Here is a 19,734-nt window from a genome sequence, read left to right as displayed (position 1 = left end):
GTACACAGTTAGAAGGAACAGGGGTAAGGCTTCCGGGATCACTGGAGGCTACTGGGGCCCAGTTAGCACATATGGCGTCTTTGTGAGAAACACAATAACGCATCTCCTCTGGGCAGAAGAAGCACCCCTTTCCCGGGCTGAAACCACCCACAGAAGCAGAGCGGATTTGGGTGCCACGTGCCACTCACCGCCTGTGCCCCTAGCTCTTAAGCCATGCCCAGACCACAGACCTGTGCGCAGCAAGGCTGGGGCAGGAGGGAGTCTGAAGGGCAGCAAAGGGGACTGTGCTTTATCTTTAGGGGTTGAAGGATGCTAAGAAAGGGGACATGTGACCATCGTGTGCTTTGAAAAAGTGCTAGGCAGCAAACGGAGGCGGTCAGAGAAGACAGGACACCGAGAGCCGGTGAGGGAGTCAAGTCAGTGAACTACTACAGACTCACCTGGGAAGAAGGAAGAAGGCCCCCTAGGTCAGGGCTTGAGAGAGAGATCTTGTTTGGGACTCTGGGGATACCTGGAGACTGGATATAGTGACACAGAGTCGCTGGCACACAGGACTCACAGAAAGCATGTAACTGTTGAAATCGCTCAGGCAGAGTACTGAGGGTAGGGGTGAGGAGGGATAAAGACCCTGGGGAAAACCAGCATTGAGAGGATGGAGGTCGGAAGAGAAAAGCAGCTGGGCCAGGGAATACAGGGATGGAGCAGACAGGGCCAGGGAGGCGGGAGGGAGAGGGGAAAGTATGGCGCATACAAGCCGATAGAGCAAGTGTTCACAGGTGTGATGAGGGGGACTTGCAAAGGAGAAAAGTAGAAATGTAAGGGAAAGTCAAGTTTTGAAATACCTCGAATGACAAGCCAAAGAGTTTGGACTTGGACTTGAAGAGGCAGAGTAACAGGTGTCATGGCTTATAGCACGAGCTTGCTGAGCAGTCACTTAAGGACTTCCTAGGTCTGCCACTGAGCAAGGAGGGCCACAGGCAAGCGATTTGTGGGAAGTCTCTTTGTGGGAATCCCTGCTAGCAAACTGGACCATTTATACCCACGCCTAATAGGGATGGAACGGGAACAACATCTCAAAGGACGGCAGTTCTTCCTCCCGCATGGGCACCTAACAGTGCATTGCCTTGCAGTATGGGTGAGGTGAGCTCTTTGCATACCTAACTCACTCCTGTACCTTGAACTGGCTTGTGAGCTTCTCGGGGGGCAGAGGTTAGGGTTTTAAACTAATTGAAGTCAATGGTCATTTGTTGACTATTTACTATGGGTAAGACAAAAAGAGTGTGTGCAATACGATGATTGAGGAGAAGGAAGGGAGGGAGGGAGGAAGGAAGGAAGGAAGGAAGGAAGGAAGAAAGAGTCCTTAAGGAAGTCCGCGGCTTGGTGAAGGATCCACAGCGATGCCTAACACAAGGAGGACAGCAGTGGGCGCAGTAACATAAGTCTCAAATTCCATTCATTCCCAGATTGCAAATGGAAGTGTCTGGGGTGGAGAGTCCTGCTCTAGCTGGTGGGACCAGGCCTTGTGCAGGCGGGCAGTATTGTGTGAGGCCTCTGGGCTGATCAGAGGAGGGGAGAGGAGGGAATGAGCACAGAAAGCTGGGAATTGACAGGTGAGTTTGAGAAAAGCTATGAATCACGGTGGGGTCCAAACAAGATGCTACGGTGTACTGGGCTACAGCAGACACAACCTAAGCTGAGCCTCAGTCACACGCTGGCATAACCCTTCCCCCAAGTACGGTGGAAGCTGTGACTTACCCCTAACGAATAGAAGGTGGAAAAGATGATATACTATCACTATTGTGATTATGTGGCATTACAGGACAAAGGATGTTTGCAGATAGAATAAAGGTCCCTAATCATTTGAGTGAAACAAAAGGGAGATTATCCTGGGCAGACCTGATCTAATCAAGTGATCCTTTTAAAAGACAGTCCAAGCCTTCCCTGAAGTTAGACTCAATGCCAGAAAGGCCTTCTCTACTGCTGGTCTTGAAGAAGCCATGTGCTTCAAAGAAATGAATTCTGCCTACCAGGACAGGAGCTCAGAAGAAGACACCACACTTCAGACAAGCACGTAGCCTGGCCTGATCGCAGCAGAGAGACCCCGAGCAGAGAGCCCAGGCACACGATGCCTGAGCTCCTGACCCACAGAAACTGGGAGATAATAAATGAGTGTTGTTTTAAGCCCCTAAATCTGTAGTATTTTGTTACAGAGCAATAGGAAACAAGTACATGGGCACACGATGTGGAGGGCCATGACTAGCGGCTAAAAAGTATGGACTTTATTATGTAGGCCATGGGGAGGTCCTGACTAGTTTTCAGCAGAGAGATGCATACTTAGGACACTAAGAGTCGTCAGTGTAAATGTAGTCGGGGGCGGGTAGGCGGTTGGTCAACCCCCCTTGAAGAACATTTAGTCAGAGCACTGCTCCCAGGAGAGGGTCAGAAAAGTTTTGGTGACTAAGTTCTGGGTTGAACCCAGCCAGCTTAAAAAGAAAAAAAAAAAAGGTGGGGAAGCAAAAGAAATTGACAGTCATTGAGAAAACCTTAAAGAACTTTAGCGTCCTCGTTGCTAATTATAAATATTTACTCCTCCCAGAATTCCTGACCTCACAGAAGAGCCTGCGTAAATAGCTCTGCTCCCTTACTGGAAAATTAGTGTGTGTGTGTGTGTGTGTGTGTGTGTGTTCGTTCGTTCTGTGTTTTCTTGGAAGGGGGACAGGGCGGCAGTAAGGGACTGGATGATCTGCAGTCACTTCCTGTTGGAGATTGTCTAGCTCCCTTCCCCTCCTCCTCCTAGAATCATAAACCCAGAGACCCTCAAGCAACGCCTCCTCTGATTCTATCTGCTGGAGACAACTAAGCCAAACAAACTCAGGAAGTGGCAAGAGGTGGGGAAGGGGAGGAAGTTCATGGCACAGAAGGAAAAAGTAAAGAGAATGCCCTGATGTTGAAGGAAGAGGGTGGGGAGAGAGAGAAATGAAGGTCACCCCAAGGTTGCTCGGCGCCAAGCCTTTAAAATGTTGTGCTTGGGCTTTCAATCAAAACTGGCACAAACAGTGGGCCAGATCTCCTGGGGCTATTCAAATATTAACATTCACAGTGATAAACAGCCCCCAAAAAAGTCCTCCGTGAGCAAATTGGAACAAACAACTAATCTAAAGCACGTTGCTAAGAGACCAGTTGGGCAGGAGCCAAAGTCAGTTCAAGTGTCTGGAGAATTCTTGATTTTTTCGCGTTCAGGGAAGGGAAGACGAGGAAGAGGGAAGAGCTACCTGTAGATGACTCCATGTTGATGGAGGAACATGAGGGCTGATGTAACCTCTGCAGCATAGAACCGGGAACGGGGCTCATCGAATTTTCGGGAGCGCTGAATCTGGAACATGAGGTCTCCACCGTTGACATACTCCATGACGAAAAAGAGGCGGTCCTGAAAAGAGCAGAAAATGCCGTTTAGGTAATTCCCCTGCAGCTGTCCACGCAGGCCAGAGAGGGTATCGTGAGCCCAACAGAACTCGAGGGGGAAGTGGATGCAGAGGCGAATGAATCCAGGTAGCCCCCAATCCAGATGGAAGACAAATAATCCAGACAGCACACGGATTAGGGTATGAGGTGCTATTTTAAATCTCTTTCCCTGTTTTATTTTTATGAGCATCAGCTTATTCTAGTGGAGAAAGCCCAAAGCTGACAGAAAGGAGACCTGGGCTTTTGTCTGATTTCTGTGACAACCTTGAAGTATGTCCTTGGGCAATTCTCTGCCCCTTTGGAAGCTCCAGTTACCTTTACACGTGGGGTAGGTTGTATAACGGCTCCCCAGAGGATATCCACATCCAAATCCCTTAACGTGCAAATGTGACCTTAGCAAAAAAGGACTTTGCAGATGTGCTAAGGGTCTTGAGATGGGGTGTTATTCTGGATTACCAGGATGGGCCCTAAATGCAGTCACAGTTGTCCTTATAAGAGAAAGACAGGGGGACTTTTTTGAAGGAGGGAGAAGGCAATGTAGCCGCAGAGGTAGCGATGGTGATGGAGTCCCAAGCCAAAGAACACGGAGGCCACCAGAAGCTGGAAGAGGCAACGATGGCCTCTCCCCTAGGACCTTGGGAGAGAGCAGGGCCCAGCCGACATCTTCATTTTGGCCCAATGTCACTGGTTCCAGATTTCTGGCCTCTAGAACTATGCAAGAATAGATTTCTGTTGTTTTAAGCCCCCACATCGGTGGTAGTATGTTAAGGGCAGCCCTGGGAAACTACTACAAAGTCCCACAGACTAAAGGGGCTGCAAGCGCCCCTTCCGTGAGGACCACTCTTCACTCTGGAGGAGGTTCCTTCTGGAATTCCCATCTTGGCACATTTTCCTGTGGATTCTTCCCTTGAGGCAGCCTTCCGAATGGCCCGACCACACTCCTACCTCATTGGAGGAGGGGCCTTCTTTATCTGCCCTACGTGAGCAAGTGGGAGGCACAGGGATGGAAGTTTACTTTGCAGTGAATTTCTTGACTGCCATTCCCTAAGGCTGTGGGGTGTGGGGAGCTGAGCTGGGTGGGAGGCCAAGAATGACAAGCCAGCACTGTCCCTGTGGAACTTATGATCCAGGGGTAGAGACAGGAAATGGGCAGAATGAAGAAAACAAAACAGGGGCAGAGTGTCTCAAGGATGAAAGAGCCAAGTGCGAGGCGGGTCCTCTAAGCCAGAGGCCATGGAGGGTTCTGGGCAGAGCTAGGGCCTGAGAAAATGAGGGTGCGGGCATGGGGGCATGAACAAATCCCGGGATTTGGGGACGGGGTGAGAATGCCCAGGACAGGAGCTGGGCAGCTCAGCGGGGGAGGAATGTTCAAGGAGCAAAGGGAAAACAGCGATGTTGGAGAGGCCAGAGGGACAGAGCACATTTTTAACACAGAGACAGAGTCTGAGCGAAGCTGCCAGGAGGAGGTGAGCGTATTGCTCTCAACCAAAATTAGTAGAAACGTCCCCATTAAGACTGACTAAAAATCACAATACTTCTTAATTCATGAAGCAGTCTTGCTAGCATATTGACTTTATAATCGGAAGTGCTCTGAAAATAAGTCCCTCGTTAAGAATTGTTATGAAATCAGCCCCCCGCCCCCAAGAGTCTCCAGATTTATTCAAGCTATACTGGTATTCATGAAGGGCCTAAGGTCTGGCTTCTCTTCCATTTGTCTTCTTTCCCCTTCAAGACCTGCCTTGTTTTCTCCCCTGAGTATGATTCTGACTCAAAAATACACAGGCTACCTTGCCAACCATCCACTCAATCATCCATTGCCCATTCAAGTCTTCACTACAAGAACTAAATGCCCAGGCTGACCCCAGCCCAATGAGACCAGAATTTCTGAGGATGGGACTCAGGCAGCAGCAGTGTTCAAAGCTTCCCATGCAACCTCAACATGCAGTCAGAGTTCAGAACCAGTCTTCCATCTGGTTTCTGCCAAGGTGTTTTGCATCCGAGAGATGCGTGGATTATAAGCCATTCAGATTTTTCCTCTCCTGTGTTCAAGGATCCCCCGAGAACATGGGTTTGTGCATCAGAATCACACACAGACTTGTTAGAACGTGGATCCCACCCTTCGTCCCCCGAGGTTTTGATTTGGAAGACCTGGGGTGGTGAATCTGAGAATCTGCATTTCTAGCAAGTTCCCAGGTGATGTCAATGCTGCTGGTCCAGGGACCCTGTGCTGAGAATCGTGGCCCTAGAGCACTGGGGACCAGCCTTTCCACACAGCAAGTGCGGCTGCGTCACGCATCCGATGCTGCCCTGATCTACTGAACCACGCCATCCGAAACAACTGCTATAGTGCCTTCCCATGGTCACCAGTCCAGACTTGGGTTTTAGCAACCACGCTATATTTCTTCGACGGAGTTTGAAAGATTCCAAATCTTTCAAGAGGAGAAAACTTTGCTTCCCCACGCCCCTCTCCACTCCGTGGCTGCTTTTTATTCCACCAGCCCCAGACACACAACCAATTAAGAACAGGATCCATGGAGTGATGGAGAAGAGCTCCCACCTGAATCTGTGACTTCCTGGCTCTCTGAGCTCACACAAATGACTTTATTTCTGCCCTCAGTTTTCTCATCTGCAAAAAGCAGATGATATAGGACCTGCCTCATAGGTGTCTTACAGGGGATGAAATTATGTTAAGATGTCTGGCTCGCCACTGGTCCTCCCTGTAGGTGGCCTATTCCTGTCGTCACTGATGGCTATACAGCTGCCACCATTACCCAGTCTTCACTTTTCAGTCGTTTTAGCAGCATTTTCTCCTGATCACATCCTCTTCCCACAAACGCTGGGCTCCCTTGGCTTTCAGGCTCGTTCCCGTCCCATGTCTCGGGCAGGCTGTCTTGTGCCTGCTCGTGTGAGGGTCCTGGGGGAGGCTAAACCCCTTACTGTGTCTCCAGGAACTAGAATGGAGCCCGGCACCCAGTGAGTTACTAGTGCTTCTTTGTCAAACGCACGCGTTCTTACACAGCCACCATGCGCGAGGCTCTAGTTGTTGGAAATTCAATAGTGAACCAGAGTTGGTTTCCCTGTGTTATTTCCCCTGTGTTATTTCTATTGTTAACCTCACTTTGAGTTATTCTAACATGAGCTCGTTCTGAACTTCTGTTTTAACCTTTCTACTCAACGTACCTCAGTGTGCATGGCCCCAAAGTAGAATCAATCCTTTTTAAATAGGATGGACTGCTACTAAAGCAAGATCAGTTTTTCACTCCCCCTCCCTCCATTCCATGAGTCTGGATACTCTCTGACCTCCACACCTAACACATCTGAGAAGCATGTTTTGATGCACAGTGAGAACCTAAGTCATTCTGGGAACTGCTTAATTACATAAACTGAAATCAAAAGAAAGCTGGCAAACCCAGCAGCTACTCGTTAATCCCCTCTTGGCATCAGTAGAAAACAAAACAAAACAAAACCCCAACTTCCTGGTAAAGTAAGCAAATATGTTTTCTGAGGTAATCAAAGGTTTTAAAAGCCTTATTCCACCTCCTCCTCCCTTAATCTCACCTGAATGTCTAAAAAGTTACGGTCTTGGGATAGTAAGTAAAATAATAAAATTAGGAAAGAGATTATATGTCACGGCTATTTAGGGTAAGAGTAGTTAATAATGACCTGCGAGCCGGAAGGGCCACACCGTGTGTTTGAAATTCCCATTGGGCTCTATTTTCCCAGAGCGCTAACCTTTCCTGCCTTTGAAGGGAAAGCGAGGCCTGCCCTGTTCATCTTTCAAGGTGTGATAGATGGCCAGAGGCTTCCTCTCAACAGCACCATGTGTCCTGCCAGTTGGATTTGTTTGGATGCATATTCTCCCTCATTTGTTAGCTGTTTATATGTACAAAGATTCTATCGCTTTTGAATCAATTTCACATGAGTACCCAACAAAAGACTGGACTTGGAACAGCCCTCCTTCGATGTGCCAGTGACAGGATGAACAATTTCTCCAACACACCATCTAAAGGAATTATGGTTCCTCACTCTGTGACATCTCTTTGACCCCTCCACATCTACGTCATTTAATCTATCAGTTCAACGGGTCCTTTCTTGGGTGTCTAGCCCTGGAGTGGGTACTTGGGAGATATGACAGATGAGATTAAGTCAACGCTTTGGTTTCAAAGAAATAGAAACTGAACATGGGAAACCACAAGAAGCAACACAAAATGTTGTGCTGTTATGTACAAAACCCTCTTACATTGAATCAGACTGTGAAAGCGATGTATCTGGGTCATTACTTTCTGCCACCATAGAGAGTAATCATCTGTCATCCAGACCTTAGCACTTATGATCATTATAGGAAACAGTCATGGGAAAACCTTTTCTATATTTTATTTCCAATAGTATTGCTGGTCCTGGTAGAAGTGGCCATGTCTATAGGAATTTGGGTAACACAAATCTGAATTAGGGTGGGGGGGAGGAGAAGTCCTGGCAAGTGAAAGGAACAGCCCTTGAGAACAGAGGGAAAGAAAGGGACATTGCATGTGGGGATGAGGAGGGTGGGAGTAAGCAGGTGGAAAAAACTTGCTATCTAGGAAACTGCGTAAACTCTGGAGGTAGGAAGGAGACAGATTGGGTGGGGGTGGGGTGGGGCAGGGAGGAAGCAGGTCGCAAAACACAGGGAGGAAGCAAATAACCCTAGAAATATTTCTGAGTTGTAAAATGGCATAATGGAAGCTGACTTAAAGCACAGCTCTTCTGGAAGCAGAGTTCAGGATGGAGTGGTAGAAGGCAGCCTTCATTATCTTTGAACAAGAAGAAGTCGCCCTCCTTCCTCTCTATTATACTTCCTTGGTAGAACCAAAGGAAAGATCCAATCACACAGGGAAGCTTAACCAAAACAATTTTTATTTTTTTCTGACGTTGTTTATTTTTGAGAGAGAGAGACAGAGTGAGAGTGGGGGAGGGGCAGAGAGAGAGACACACACAGAATCCGAAGCAGGCTCCAGGCGCTGAGCTGTCAGCACAGAGCCCGACATGAGGTCTGAAATCATGAACCATGAGATCATGACCCGAGCCGAAGTCAGACACTTAACCGACTGAGCCGCCCAGGCGCCCCAACAATTGTATTTCCCCAGAGAAAGCAAGCCAGCATCACAGGAAACATCCTTCTTCTTACTAGAGACTCAACTCTCAATTAATAGAGAAGAAGAGTCTCATGTGAATAATAATGATGATTACTGATGTCAGCTTTCCTATGCAATGACAAAAATAAATATCACTTGAATAATGCTGTCTAAAAATAATCATTTTCACACAGTCTCAGTCCTTCTTCTCATAGGCCTTCTCTTCCTTTCGCCTCCCGTTGTTCAAAGGCCTTGAGTGTAATGACCTTGTTGTGATATTTCCCCAAATTCAGATTTATCTCAACCGAGTGCCTATCACAATAACCGATTCTGCCAACAGCAGTGGTAGCGTGGGAAATGCAGAGTGGGTTTTCACATGGCTGTGTCTTCTAGAAGCCATCAAGGTTAGAATCCACCCTCCTTTGGGTAAAAGGGGAGATGCTTGTTTTCGAGGGAAAGCATTAACCTAATCAAAATTGGCCAAATAGTAAAAATTCCACATGATGGTCCGCTGGTTGAGGTCTACACTTCATTCATGTGTATCTGATATTTGTCCCCAATTGCTTAAAACTGTGATTATGTGACGTACACAGGATGCCCCAAGTTTAAAGTGACCTAAAGCTGTAACAAACTGACTCATCCAATAAAGTTCAAATAAGCATTTCCTGCCTCTGACTAGAGCTTCACTTTGCTCTGAGAACAACTTCAAGTTACTGCCAGCCTGCCCCATGCACTTTCAACTGTGTGAAAGCCAGGGGCAAGGGGAAGGGTCTGCGTTCAGTACATCAGAGAAAACGTTCCTTTTACAGGGGTCATCCACATCTTATGAGAAAGAAGCTCCTGTGACATGACATGACAGTACGTATGGGACTGCCCCCAAATAGCCTACATGTCCACAATGCTGACCGCCAGAGTGACTTCCTTCCATGAACAAGGGCAGCGTCTGAAGTTAAGTGGAAATTATGGCATATCGTTAGTCCCCCGTCTCCCTTTTAATGTTATTTTGAGACAGAGAGACAGCGCAAGCAGGGGAAAGACAGAGAGAGAGAGAGAGGAGAACGAATCCCAAGCAGGCACTGTGCTGCCAGCACAGAGTCTGACGCAGGGCTCGAATTCACGAACCAGGATATCATAACCTGAGCTGAAATCAAGAGTTGGACACTTAACTGACTGAGCCACCCAGGTGCCCCAGTTCCCATTTTGAAAATGAAAGAATCAAGAGGGTTTCAATGGGGAACAGTGAAGAGGACAGTGGTGTGTCTCTTTCACTCCATCACAATATCAGAGTGTCAATGTCTCCTACGTCAGTGTCACCTCACAGAACCCAGTGTCCTTCCTCCTGGTTTCCCACATTGGCTGTTTTCTTCATCAAGTGCCACTCCTGGGGTGTGGCATGTGACCACTCTCCTCTCTCCCTGGCTGTTGACCTGGACACCAGGAAAGCAGCAAGGTGTCAGGAACCTTGCCCCTCACTGGTTTGCCCAACTTAGTGGCCCGGTCACCCAGCAGAGGTTTGAGGCTCCGTGCTATGTCTGTTGCCTACCCAGAATCTGGTCTGCCCATTCCGGGCAAGACGGTGACATAGGCCAAATCTATCTTTGATGATACCATGAGGTCATTTAAAGAGGAAGAAGACATGGCCTGTTCACTGGGGCCCACTGTCACCAGCTGTTGGCTGTTTGAAGCCAATGTTAAGGACCTCTGGAGTGTTCCTTCTAAATGTTTTCAATCACAGGAATAAAAGTATTCTTGTTCTGATTCCATTTCCCCAACCCAGCCGAGACCCTCATCATAGTCTTGTTCTTTACCAATGTTCTTCCCGTGAGTTCCGGCTGTTCCTCCCAATCCAGTGTGTGACTGTATCCAACTCTGCTTGTTTTTCACACATAAGCCTTCCTGTGTCTTTGGTAGGTCGTAAGCACCAACAGGTGGGGCTCGGGACATCCCTATCTTATGTATCCCCATCTTGTCAAGGCTCGGTGCACGTGCAGCTAAGAAGAACTGAGATGTTCAACTCAGATGCTAGAGATGGAACCCACATAGGACAGAAGCAGCCCATTTAGCTACTGCTCTGATTCCAGAAACTAAGCCATCACCTTATCACTTCCTGCATCCAACACAAAAAGCAGGACCTATAGAGGTTGTATTGAGATCTGAGTTCCAAGGGGCTCATGCACTAACTATGTTGTAAATAAAGTCTGTGGTCCTGGGTTAGGTCAGTCCTTGAAGCGGGTTACTGCGGTTGCTATTGTTTTTGGTGTGTTTCTATCTTTGTTTTTGTTGCTTTGCTGACTTGATTCTATTTAGAGAAAAATTAATCGTGCTCCAGTCAGAGGATTAGAATGTACCCACATTCATGGTAAAGTGACCAAGTCTATTCAGTGAAAAGCAATCAAGGAAAGCTGTTTTCAATCTTATAATATACAAAACAACTGACCAGTTGACTGAATTGTTCCCTTTACAACCAGCTCTCAACATTACTTTCTCTTTTCTTAACTTTCTTTTCTTTCCAAAGATTATGCAGAGTTCTTGTGCTAGCTCTAAAGATAAGCAAGTACCAGGTGGCTGACTCTGAATGGAGAAGGTACATCAATATTTCCCTTCAACTGGGGGTAGAATACAGAATCTGCTTAGATGGAAACATTCAGGTTGATCCGCACGAAATGTGAAGGAAAGGAAAGCTGCCCCTCACGCCTCCTGGCTCTGGGTAGCCGATGGAGCTGATCCTCTGTAAAAGGATCCTAGAATGTCAATTCCCGAACTAATGGTTTCCAGCTTCTTCCATCCTAGCACTCTGATGGACAGAGCACGTTCTCATGAAAACCATGGCTTTTCCGCAACAGGAGGTGTCTCCTCAGCGACCAGGGCCCAGTCGCCTGCATCTGGCGGCGTCTCTGCAATGCTTCACGCCATGCTGGGCTCATCCAAGCCATCCCAGTAATGCCATAAGAAAGCACTTACTGTGTAGCTGATACTGTGCTGTGTCGTGTGTTTGGCAACTATAGGGCCATATGAAATCAAATCAAGGGCCCGAAGTTCCCACCCGGGGCTAGAGAGCTGTAGTTTCACTGCATCATTGTATTTCTGTCTTTTCCTTTCTATCAGCCCCACTTGGCTTGACTTTTAGTCCCATAGTCACGTTGTTGGGTTCACATGCATGGCTGCCTTGAACCAAATCAGCCACTCCATGACGGCAAGGAAGCGTGGTTGACATCTCCACTGTGCTAAATCCCCTTTCATGTTCTGACTCCTTCAATAAAGCCGAAATGAAAATGTGCTAATCTGGGGGAAACTGGCAACTTGGAAATAATACACTAACGTACCCACACAACTCAATCCCGTGGATTCTGAACGCTCAATCACATTGTTTTAAATCTTAAGTGGCATGGTTGGTGGCTGCGAGCGTGCTAAAGAGGATTTCCATACCACTTCACTAATGCTCTCATTTGATGGCAGATAGAGCGTGAAAGGTGGTTTTTCGATTATTAAATTCTTTGATCTCCATACTACTGCCTGGGTTTACTCAGACTCAAGAATGCCATGCGGTGTGGTGAGATAAACTTCTAAATACTTGGTGTAATAGCACAGGGTCCTCTCAAAGGAATTGTTTAACTATGGTTGTGCTATTGTTAAGCAAGTGCTAAATTCCGACATGTGTTGTTTTTAAAAATCTATGGGCATGGACTCCGATCAACACCAGGCAGTCTGCATTAAACAGGCATCGGTGCTCAAAAGAACACAACACAAACAGCCTGGGTTTAATCTGTTCACAAACGTTTGGTTCTGAATGGCTGGGAAAGGTGGTGATAGAGACAAAGCAAGACAGAGTTTCAGGGTGAGCTGTGGCTCTGATACGGACGAGGGTGGGCCAACAATTTTCTTTCGGCTAGCACGCTGGTTTCTTTAAATGTAGAAATCCATTATCTAAACGGATTCATTTAATGCCACGAATGTGGGGAAAAAAAAGACTTGGGAGCTTGCGCACTCAACAGGAACAGGGCATGACTGGACTAGAGTCAAATCCTGTTTGTGGTACCTTGTCAATGAGTGTTTTTTAATGTTCTGGTACTGTTCTCTATCCATGCTCTCACCTGCTTGGTGTAGTGGTCCCAGCTCAGCCCGTGTGGACCCAGACCGCCCGTGTTTGAATCCGAACTCAGCTGTTTATAGGTTGCATGAACCTGGACAAACATGGACATTGGCTTCCCCAACTATGAAGTCAAGATTCAATAGTAGCGACTGCACAGAAAACAGATTATCTTTACTGTCGGTGCTTGATCCGGAAACAAAAAAAAAAAACAAAACAAAACTGCTAAGGAAAATATCAGTTCTCATTTTTCATTTGCAAGCCTCTTTTTATTTGGTGGCTGCACGTGGCTCACTCAGTGATGGACACATTTCAAATCAGTCCATTGTACTGCTTTAAACTGTAGAGCACCATAAAGGTGTTTGCCATCGCTGTTGACTTAACCAAGGTTTTGCATAGCGCACACATTAGAATAAAACCCCTACTTATGGAAAGCTACCATAGATGCAAACCACATCACTACCCAGACGAGACCTACCCCCAGCCTTCAGAAACCACTTCAAAGAGCATTTATATGACTTCAGCTCCCACAGTTACATGAGCGGCAATTTGGAGCAGTTTCCTTGTGCAGGTGGTGACCAGCAGGTGAGTGAGAATTACAAGTGAGGATACTGAAGAAGCATACGGGTTAAGGACCATCTCCCTGAGGCCCTGGTTTGCTAGCTCACTAAAGAACATGCCATATCTCTATTCCAGAGCCTTCAAAGGGTCTCCACTGTCATCTGGAACAAAGCGCCAACTGTGTGTAGTGGTGCTTGTCAAACTTTAGCGTGCAGAAGAATCAAATGGACAGGTTTTTAAAAACACAGATTCCTGGACCCCAAACTCCCAAATTCTGAGTCTGTCGGTCCTGATTGGGACCCGAGATTCTGGATCACAGCTCCCATGTGCCGCGATACTGCGAGTCTGGGGATCGCGCCTGGAGTAGTTCATGCTACAACCTCCCCATCAGGTGGTGATCCAAATCCAATCTATCTCACTGCCTCCCACTTGACTTGATTTCGCCTCATCTCGCAACCAGTCCTTGGTTCTCGTCACTTCTGAACCATCCAGGCAACTCTGCTGCCGGGGCCTCCTCTCCACACTTCAAACACTTTCTCTTTTCCTCTTCCCTGGCGACATCCCTTCCAGTGAAGACAGCATTTGCAGACCCCTTTCTCTGGTGAACTCCGTACTTAAACCTCCCAAGAGAATGAGTAATCATATCCTGTGCGTTATGAACTTATACCATTGGGCATATATTGTGGATGCAGACAGGGTTATTTGACTCAATGTTATTTTTCCTACCCTGCTTCTTCAACTGGACTTTCTCAGTCCGTGAGAGAACTTACACCTTGCATGTAACAGCCAGTCAACAAATAATGCCTGACAAATTAGACCTATCAGTGTATTTAATATAATTTTGGTTCTACTCAGCTAAGACTATCCGAATTAGTAGGTGGGTGGGTACCACTACTCTAGACAATCAACTTCAACACTGTTTTATGGTCGTGGTTCCTAGAGTGGCTCCTCAGGTCTCTTTCTGAATCCTTTACTGGTCCTAGCAGAGAAGAGAAGGCATGCTTATAAATTAGACGGTTGATCATTGATGAGGCTCACCCAGATAGATGAATTCTCTTCATCCTGGATATAGACCAGCTAAGGTTTATACACTTTCAGGGCCCCCCCCCCTTTTTTTTAAAGAATTTCACAGGGAAGATCTATCCACCAATGATGTAAAGTGCAGGCAAACCACCGCAGTCTCTTAAAAACAATGAAAACAAAAAAGCTTTTCAACTGCCTTCTGATGAATTCCTTACTTAGTGAAATCATCAGTGAGCTGCTAAGGAAACCCTGCTTTCAACCACAGTATTATGTAAAAAATGTGCATTCTCTTGCAATACTGACCTACAAACAATCCAATGCCAGGAAACTCCAAATAAATGCCTGGAAAAGAGGTGTATTTCCAGATTCACATGACTTTTACTGTTCCTCTGCTCTGCGTCAGATTCTTGGCTTGCCACATCAGAGGACGACTAAGTAATTATTCTGAAATGAACTGGCTTCATAAGGATGGATAGCCCTGCATTGTAGAGCCTTCAGGCCCTGCCCTGCCCCGCTAACTCTAAGCTCGGTACCTTCATTTCAAAAATGCCGATCAGTCTTTGGCAGATACTTTCGGAACATCTGCTAAACACAGGGCAGTGTACCTCCCACGTGTAAAACTGCTCATTCTCTCTCTCTGTTCTCGGAGAGCTCCAAGACATGTCACCTCTTGGAATGAGAGTTGGTGTTGCGTTATGTATGGTGTGGACTGGGCCTGAATCTGAATATGCATTGAACAGACAGAAGAGATGAGCAAGACTTCAAGACGGCACAGCACTCACTGCCTTAAGTTGCCAGGTACCCCCTCACTTCCACCTCCCAGGCGCGGTCCAAGCTGCCTCTCAGAGGCCACCTCACACTGTTATTCAGGGCTCTAAGCCACGGCTTAATACTTTTCCATAAGGTGGACAAGGCCTCAGTAGATAGTGTACTTCACGCATTTGTCCAAACATCCCAAACAGGAATCAATTGAAAAATTCGCTTTATAAAGAAATGCACTGCTTGGCCAGTTGATGGCCAATTCAAATGCAAGAACACTTTGTAACTAGCTGAAGAACACAAATTTTTGAGCACACTGACAGCACCCATTTATTATTCGGCAAATGAGCTAATTAAAATCACCCTTCTTTTTATCATGGAAGGTTCTTATGGAACCTCTAGCTGGCAGCTCGGAGTTAGCAGTTCTAATTCCTTTCCATGCACAGAAGGAGTGTTGGGTCATCTTTCTGAACATATTCCACATAATTCAGATTTACCACCAATTCTAATTGCCCAAATTCGTTTTCTTCTGCTGTGTATCTGTTTGGATCAGATAAAACTCTGCCAACTTGTTTAAAACAGAAGCACTGACACAAGAATAATTAGCCGGAGGTCCCGACAACCCAAGGCAGACTTCGCCTAGAAATGAGCCCTTCTCCTGCTGTCACAAAGCCCTCAACCAAGTTCCCATGCACCTACAGCCCAGGGTCAGCCAGTGACAACAGCTGCCTGTAGCTTAATAGCACCGCAAAAAACTTCTGCCCTGCTCTGATCATCCAAATGGAAAATTTATGAGAGACACAGACACATCAGTTCACAGACTATGCCCCGAGCGCTGGGAATCACTTATTTTCACAATTTATTCGAAGACGGTGCACTGAGTAATATAAAGTTGTTAAATGAATATATGTCTAGGATTTCTAATTAGAGCAGGTGGTCTCTTTCCCTCTTTTTCCCCAGAGACTGGAAAAATCAAGAGGCAACCAACAGCTTTAGCCAATTCAATCTCTGATTATCTACTTCCATTTGTAAGTTTTGGGGACCAGAAAGGAAGGGAAGGGAAGCAAGATCGAAATCAAGGCAGGCGACTCTTGTGACTGCAAAATGTCCTTTGGGGTGACTCTAGCCAAGCCGGCACGCGGACGGGCAGGCAGGCAGAAACAGAGGGGAATAGACAAACCCCAGGAAAGGGAGTTTACAAATTCTCCCCCCTCACCTGAGGGTACAGGGCTACCTCATCTCCCCACAGACCCCTGAAGCCCCTTACCACTTTCGTGTCCTTCCTCTAGGTCCTGGCCTGCTACACCTCTATTCTCTCAAGGGAAATGCCAAGGTTAAAATGGTGGCTGAGCTATCTGCAAGCAGCCCTGTGAAACAGTAATCTCTGGAGGCCTGCTGCTGCTGCTGGGTCTTTACAAATGTTTTGGGGGGGGGGGAGAGGAGGGGAGCAATACCGTCTCAGAAGAGACAGTTATGACAAAGTCAGCAGCGGCATCCCGTCAGCCCCGTGTGCAGGAGGCAAGGGGGCGTTAGCTTCCAAGGAGATAATGCCATCAACTAAAGCATGCATCAACCGGCCCCTTCCACTTTCTCAACTTGTGTAAACACCTTCCTGGAATCAGCAACATGACTCAAAGCACCTGTGATCATTTACACCTAGGAACTACAATAAAGCTATTTCAGGGTAATTTTCCAGTTGGAAAATATTTAAACGTTCTTTTTTGCATATGTTTCGGACCTCTGGCCACACCAGACCTTGAACGCTAAGATAAAGCAGACGCCCGTCAGAAGGATCTAATTCCAGAATGGGAAGGTAAAAGGGATCTGCTAAAATCTGAAGAGTAACTTCTCCAAATTTAGTTAGAACGGATGTCCTCTGAACTGTGGTTCTCACACGCAAATGATCTCTGGTCATTCTGATGAGAAAAAGAACACGTCATTTCCCCCAATGACTGTGTGCTTTTTCTCAGTGTAAAGCTTGACAACGGACAGATAGTAAGGTGGAAGGTCTACTGGTGGAGTCAGAGAAAGACTTTCCAAGGAGTGACGCCGGCATTCACTTGTTGGGAAAGAAACTATTTCGCGAGTATGTTAGAGACTATGACAAACCCCAACCAAACACTGTTCCTCATGGAGACTTGGAAAGGAGTTGCTCAGTTTATCCACAGACACACTTCCTGCCCCTTGGATACTGGCTGAAAAGTGTTCTTTCAAGGTGCAGGCCTTGGACAGCTGCTTTCCCCTTTTCTCTTCCCTTAAGAGCAGGCCTATAGCTTTAAATAAGCCAGGAATTACATCACCCCCCCCTTCCCTGTCTGAATAAAAGAAGCCTGGAGAATTATTATCCTATGCTCTATGATCCTAGCTCTGAAGTGTGGAAACAACTTAAGGAAAATATTTCAAAGGGTTAAGAATGTGCAAGGGTCAAATAACTTAAGAGGATGGTCTTGCAAGTTAGAAAGTCAACACTTTCTCCTTCATGCTCTGGTTAAAAATGAAGAGCAACATCTGTAGAAGATTCAGCTCACTGTCAGTGACAACAGCTAACCCCCCCTTCCCCGCCCCCTCAACCACATGCAAAGGAACATAAATTCCCCGGGCCAGGGACTTCCACAGGCAGAGAGAGACATGTGAGCCTAAGGTAGCAAAATTCCGTAACAGTAAGGAGCCCAAAGAGAGAGCCTGAAAGAGCTAGAAAACATCGGTTACTGTTAACTAGGCCTCCTGTGGTAGTTGGCCGTGCCCCCAGTGATAGGCCGGTGAGGCATTTTCCAAGTCCCAGCCCGCACAGTCCCCCAACCCAGAGTACAGCCAACCTTAGAAAATGTTGCCTTGGAACTCTTCAGTCCTTTCTATCTAATCTAGAAGAGAGATAACATTCACTAAGACTTTGCTTCTAGTGCAGGCTGCTGATGACAATCTCAGTCCCTCAGGCTATAGTTGAAGCATTTGTGGCCAAGATGTCCTTCCCATTACCATCCACTACCATTCTCTAAAGAAGCCGTCCATGTAAACAAGTCTAATTGATTTCAGGCTGCCCAGTTAGTCAGCAGTACCATTAATTAACATTCATGTGAACTTCATGCATAGACAGACTTCGACGACTCTGGGGTGTCAGACGACTAAGACTACTGGAATGGCGGTTAGCTGTCCTTCTGTGCAGCGAAAATTAGCAAAGGAAGGATCTGAGGGCTAAACCTCATTCATCACAGTCAACAACGCTTGGGCCTCAGAGGGGAAGGAGGGTTCTATCGGGTCATTAGAAATGAATCCTCTAGCCTCTCCCCGGGTTATTTAATACTTTGCATCCTCACGGGGTTGGATGGGAAAATGCAACTCCAGTGTAGGCAGAAGAGGAGTCCCTGGTAAGGGCTACTTTAGCAGAAAGAAGGGAGGCAAGGCGTTTTCTGGAAAACAAGTTGCAGAAGAGTTCTCTGTCCTGGGTGCGTGCTAGGCGTTCATTTTCAAGTGCAGGGGAAAACAAACTTGGGCTGCTTCACACAGCCTCAAATAGCTTCGGCCCTGTCAGGTGGGTTTCTGAGGGCCCAGACCACAGAGACTGTCTGGGAGTCTGTGCTCAAAAGTCCAGAACAATTCAGAAATTATTTCAGCTGTTCTCATTTTAGAAGTAAAACAAAAACACCAAGTAGGAACAAACAAACACATGCTTCTATGTATCTATTTTTAAAAGAAAAGCACAGCTCTGCCCCTGACTTTCTGTCTGTTTTTTTTGTTTGTTTGTTTGGGTTTTTTTTTTTTTCCCTCCCCTGTGTAACTTCAGGATCTTGCTCATAAAAAAAAAAAGTGTCCTGCGTTGCTGGACATGGGGGTAATTCCAAAATTTCTTCTCCTAGAATATCACCAATTCACTCACCTAGCTGAGCTGAAAGCATTTTAGCTCTCTGGCCTGCTTTTCCTGGCCCTGGATCAATCAAACATAATAACCAGTTGCTATTTTATCAGTATCGCCTGGTTCAATAGCCACCGGCTCAGCCCTCCCTTCCAACTGCCGTCGCCCTCTAGCGGCAAGAGGGGCCAACTGCAGGATGTTCAGCAGCCGGATCGAAGTGGAGACAAAAAAGATCAGCTTTTCTCCCACTCCACTTTCTCCTGTGGTTTCCAAGAATACAATTAGCGAAACGAGAGACGTGCTTGAATAGCTGTGTGCTGTTGTTGCAAACGTAGGAAAACCTAAGTTAATAAGCTGAGTTCTTATCCTTCGCCTCCTCGTTAAAAGAATACGGGTAGTGAAGCTGGGAGGGGGAGGGGTGGATCCAAAATAGAGGAAACAGAAAGTCAGCCATCATTCTGTCCAACTCTCCTCTTTACCCCTCAGTGCCCATACTTTGCGGCCAGTCCCCGGTTCCCAGGGATTGTTTTAGAATCACAGCGGGGCTTTCTTGGCATGCTGGGCTTCTCGTGGCTTCCTAAGGGGAACACTTTGCATGAAGAGGCTGATTAGATTGGGTAAGACACATCCGCCCAGGGAGCGCCCACAGGGATGACCTGTCGCCAGAACACACAAACTAGCCAATGCGCTGGGACCGAGTTTGCTCTGGAAAGCCTAAAACATCCTCGACAAGAGGGTAGGGGCCATGTCTGTCTTACTCATTTTCACATCACCAGTATCTGACATAGTGCCTCAGACCCGGGGAGAGAGCAGGAAACACAGAGTTGATGCATGAGGGACAGCAACATGCTAAAAAGGTGCTCAGGAGACCAAGCACAAGGCTA

General features: G+C 46.9%; 1 protein-coding gene across 11 annotated transcripts in view; it reads right to left on the bottom strand.

The window, feature by feature from the left end:
- The window catches only part of PRKCE (protein kinase C epsilon), a 490,916-nt gene that overhangs the window by 84,904 nt on the left and 386,278 nt on the right, over positions 1–19,734 (bottom strand). For all 11 annotated transcript variants that reach the window (XM_077749323.1, XM_077749327.1, XM_077749329.1 and 8 more), the window contains one exon: positions 3,273–3,427. In XM_077749323.1, coding sequence (XP_077605449.1) covers positions 3,273–3,427 — 155 coding nt within the window. The remainder of the gene's footprint in view (positions 1–3,272; positions 3,428–19,734) is intronic.

This window comes from Crocuta crocuta, unplaced genomic scaffold (genome assembly GCF_008692635.1).
Source record: "Crocuta crocuta isolate KB4526 unplaced genomic scaffold, BGI_CrCroc_1.0 scaffold118, whole genome shotgun sequence".
Classification (NCBI taxonomy): Eukaryota; Metazoa; Chordata; class Mammalia; order Carnivora; family Hyaenidae; genus Crocuta; species Crocuta crocuta.
Note: the sequence above shows the minus strand (reverse complement) of the source record. Positions and strands in the feature narration are given on the sequence as shown.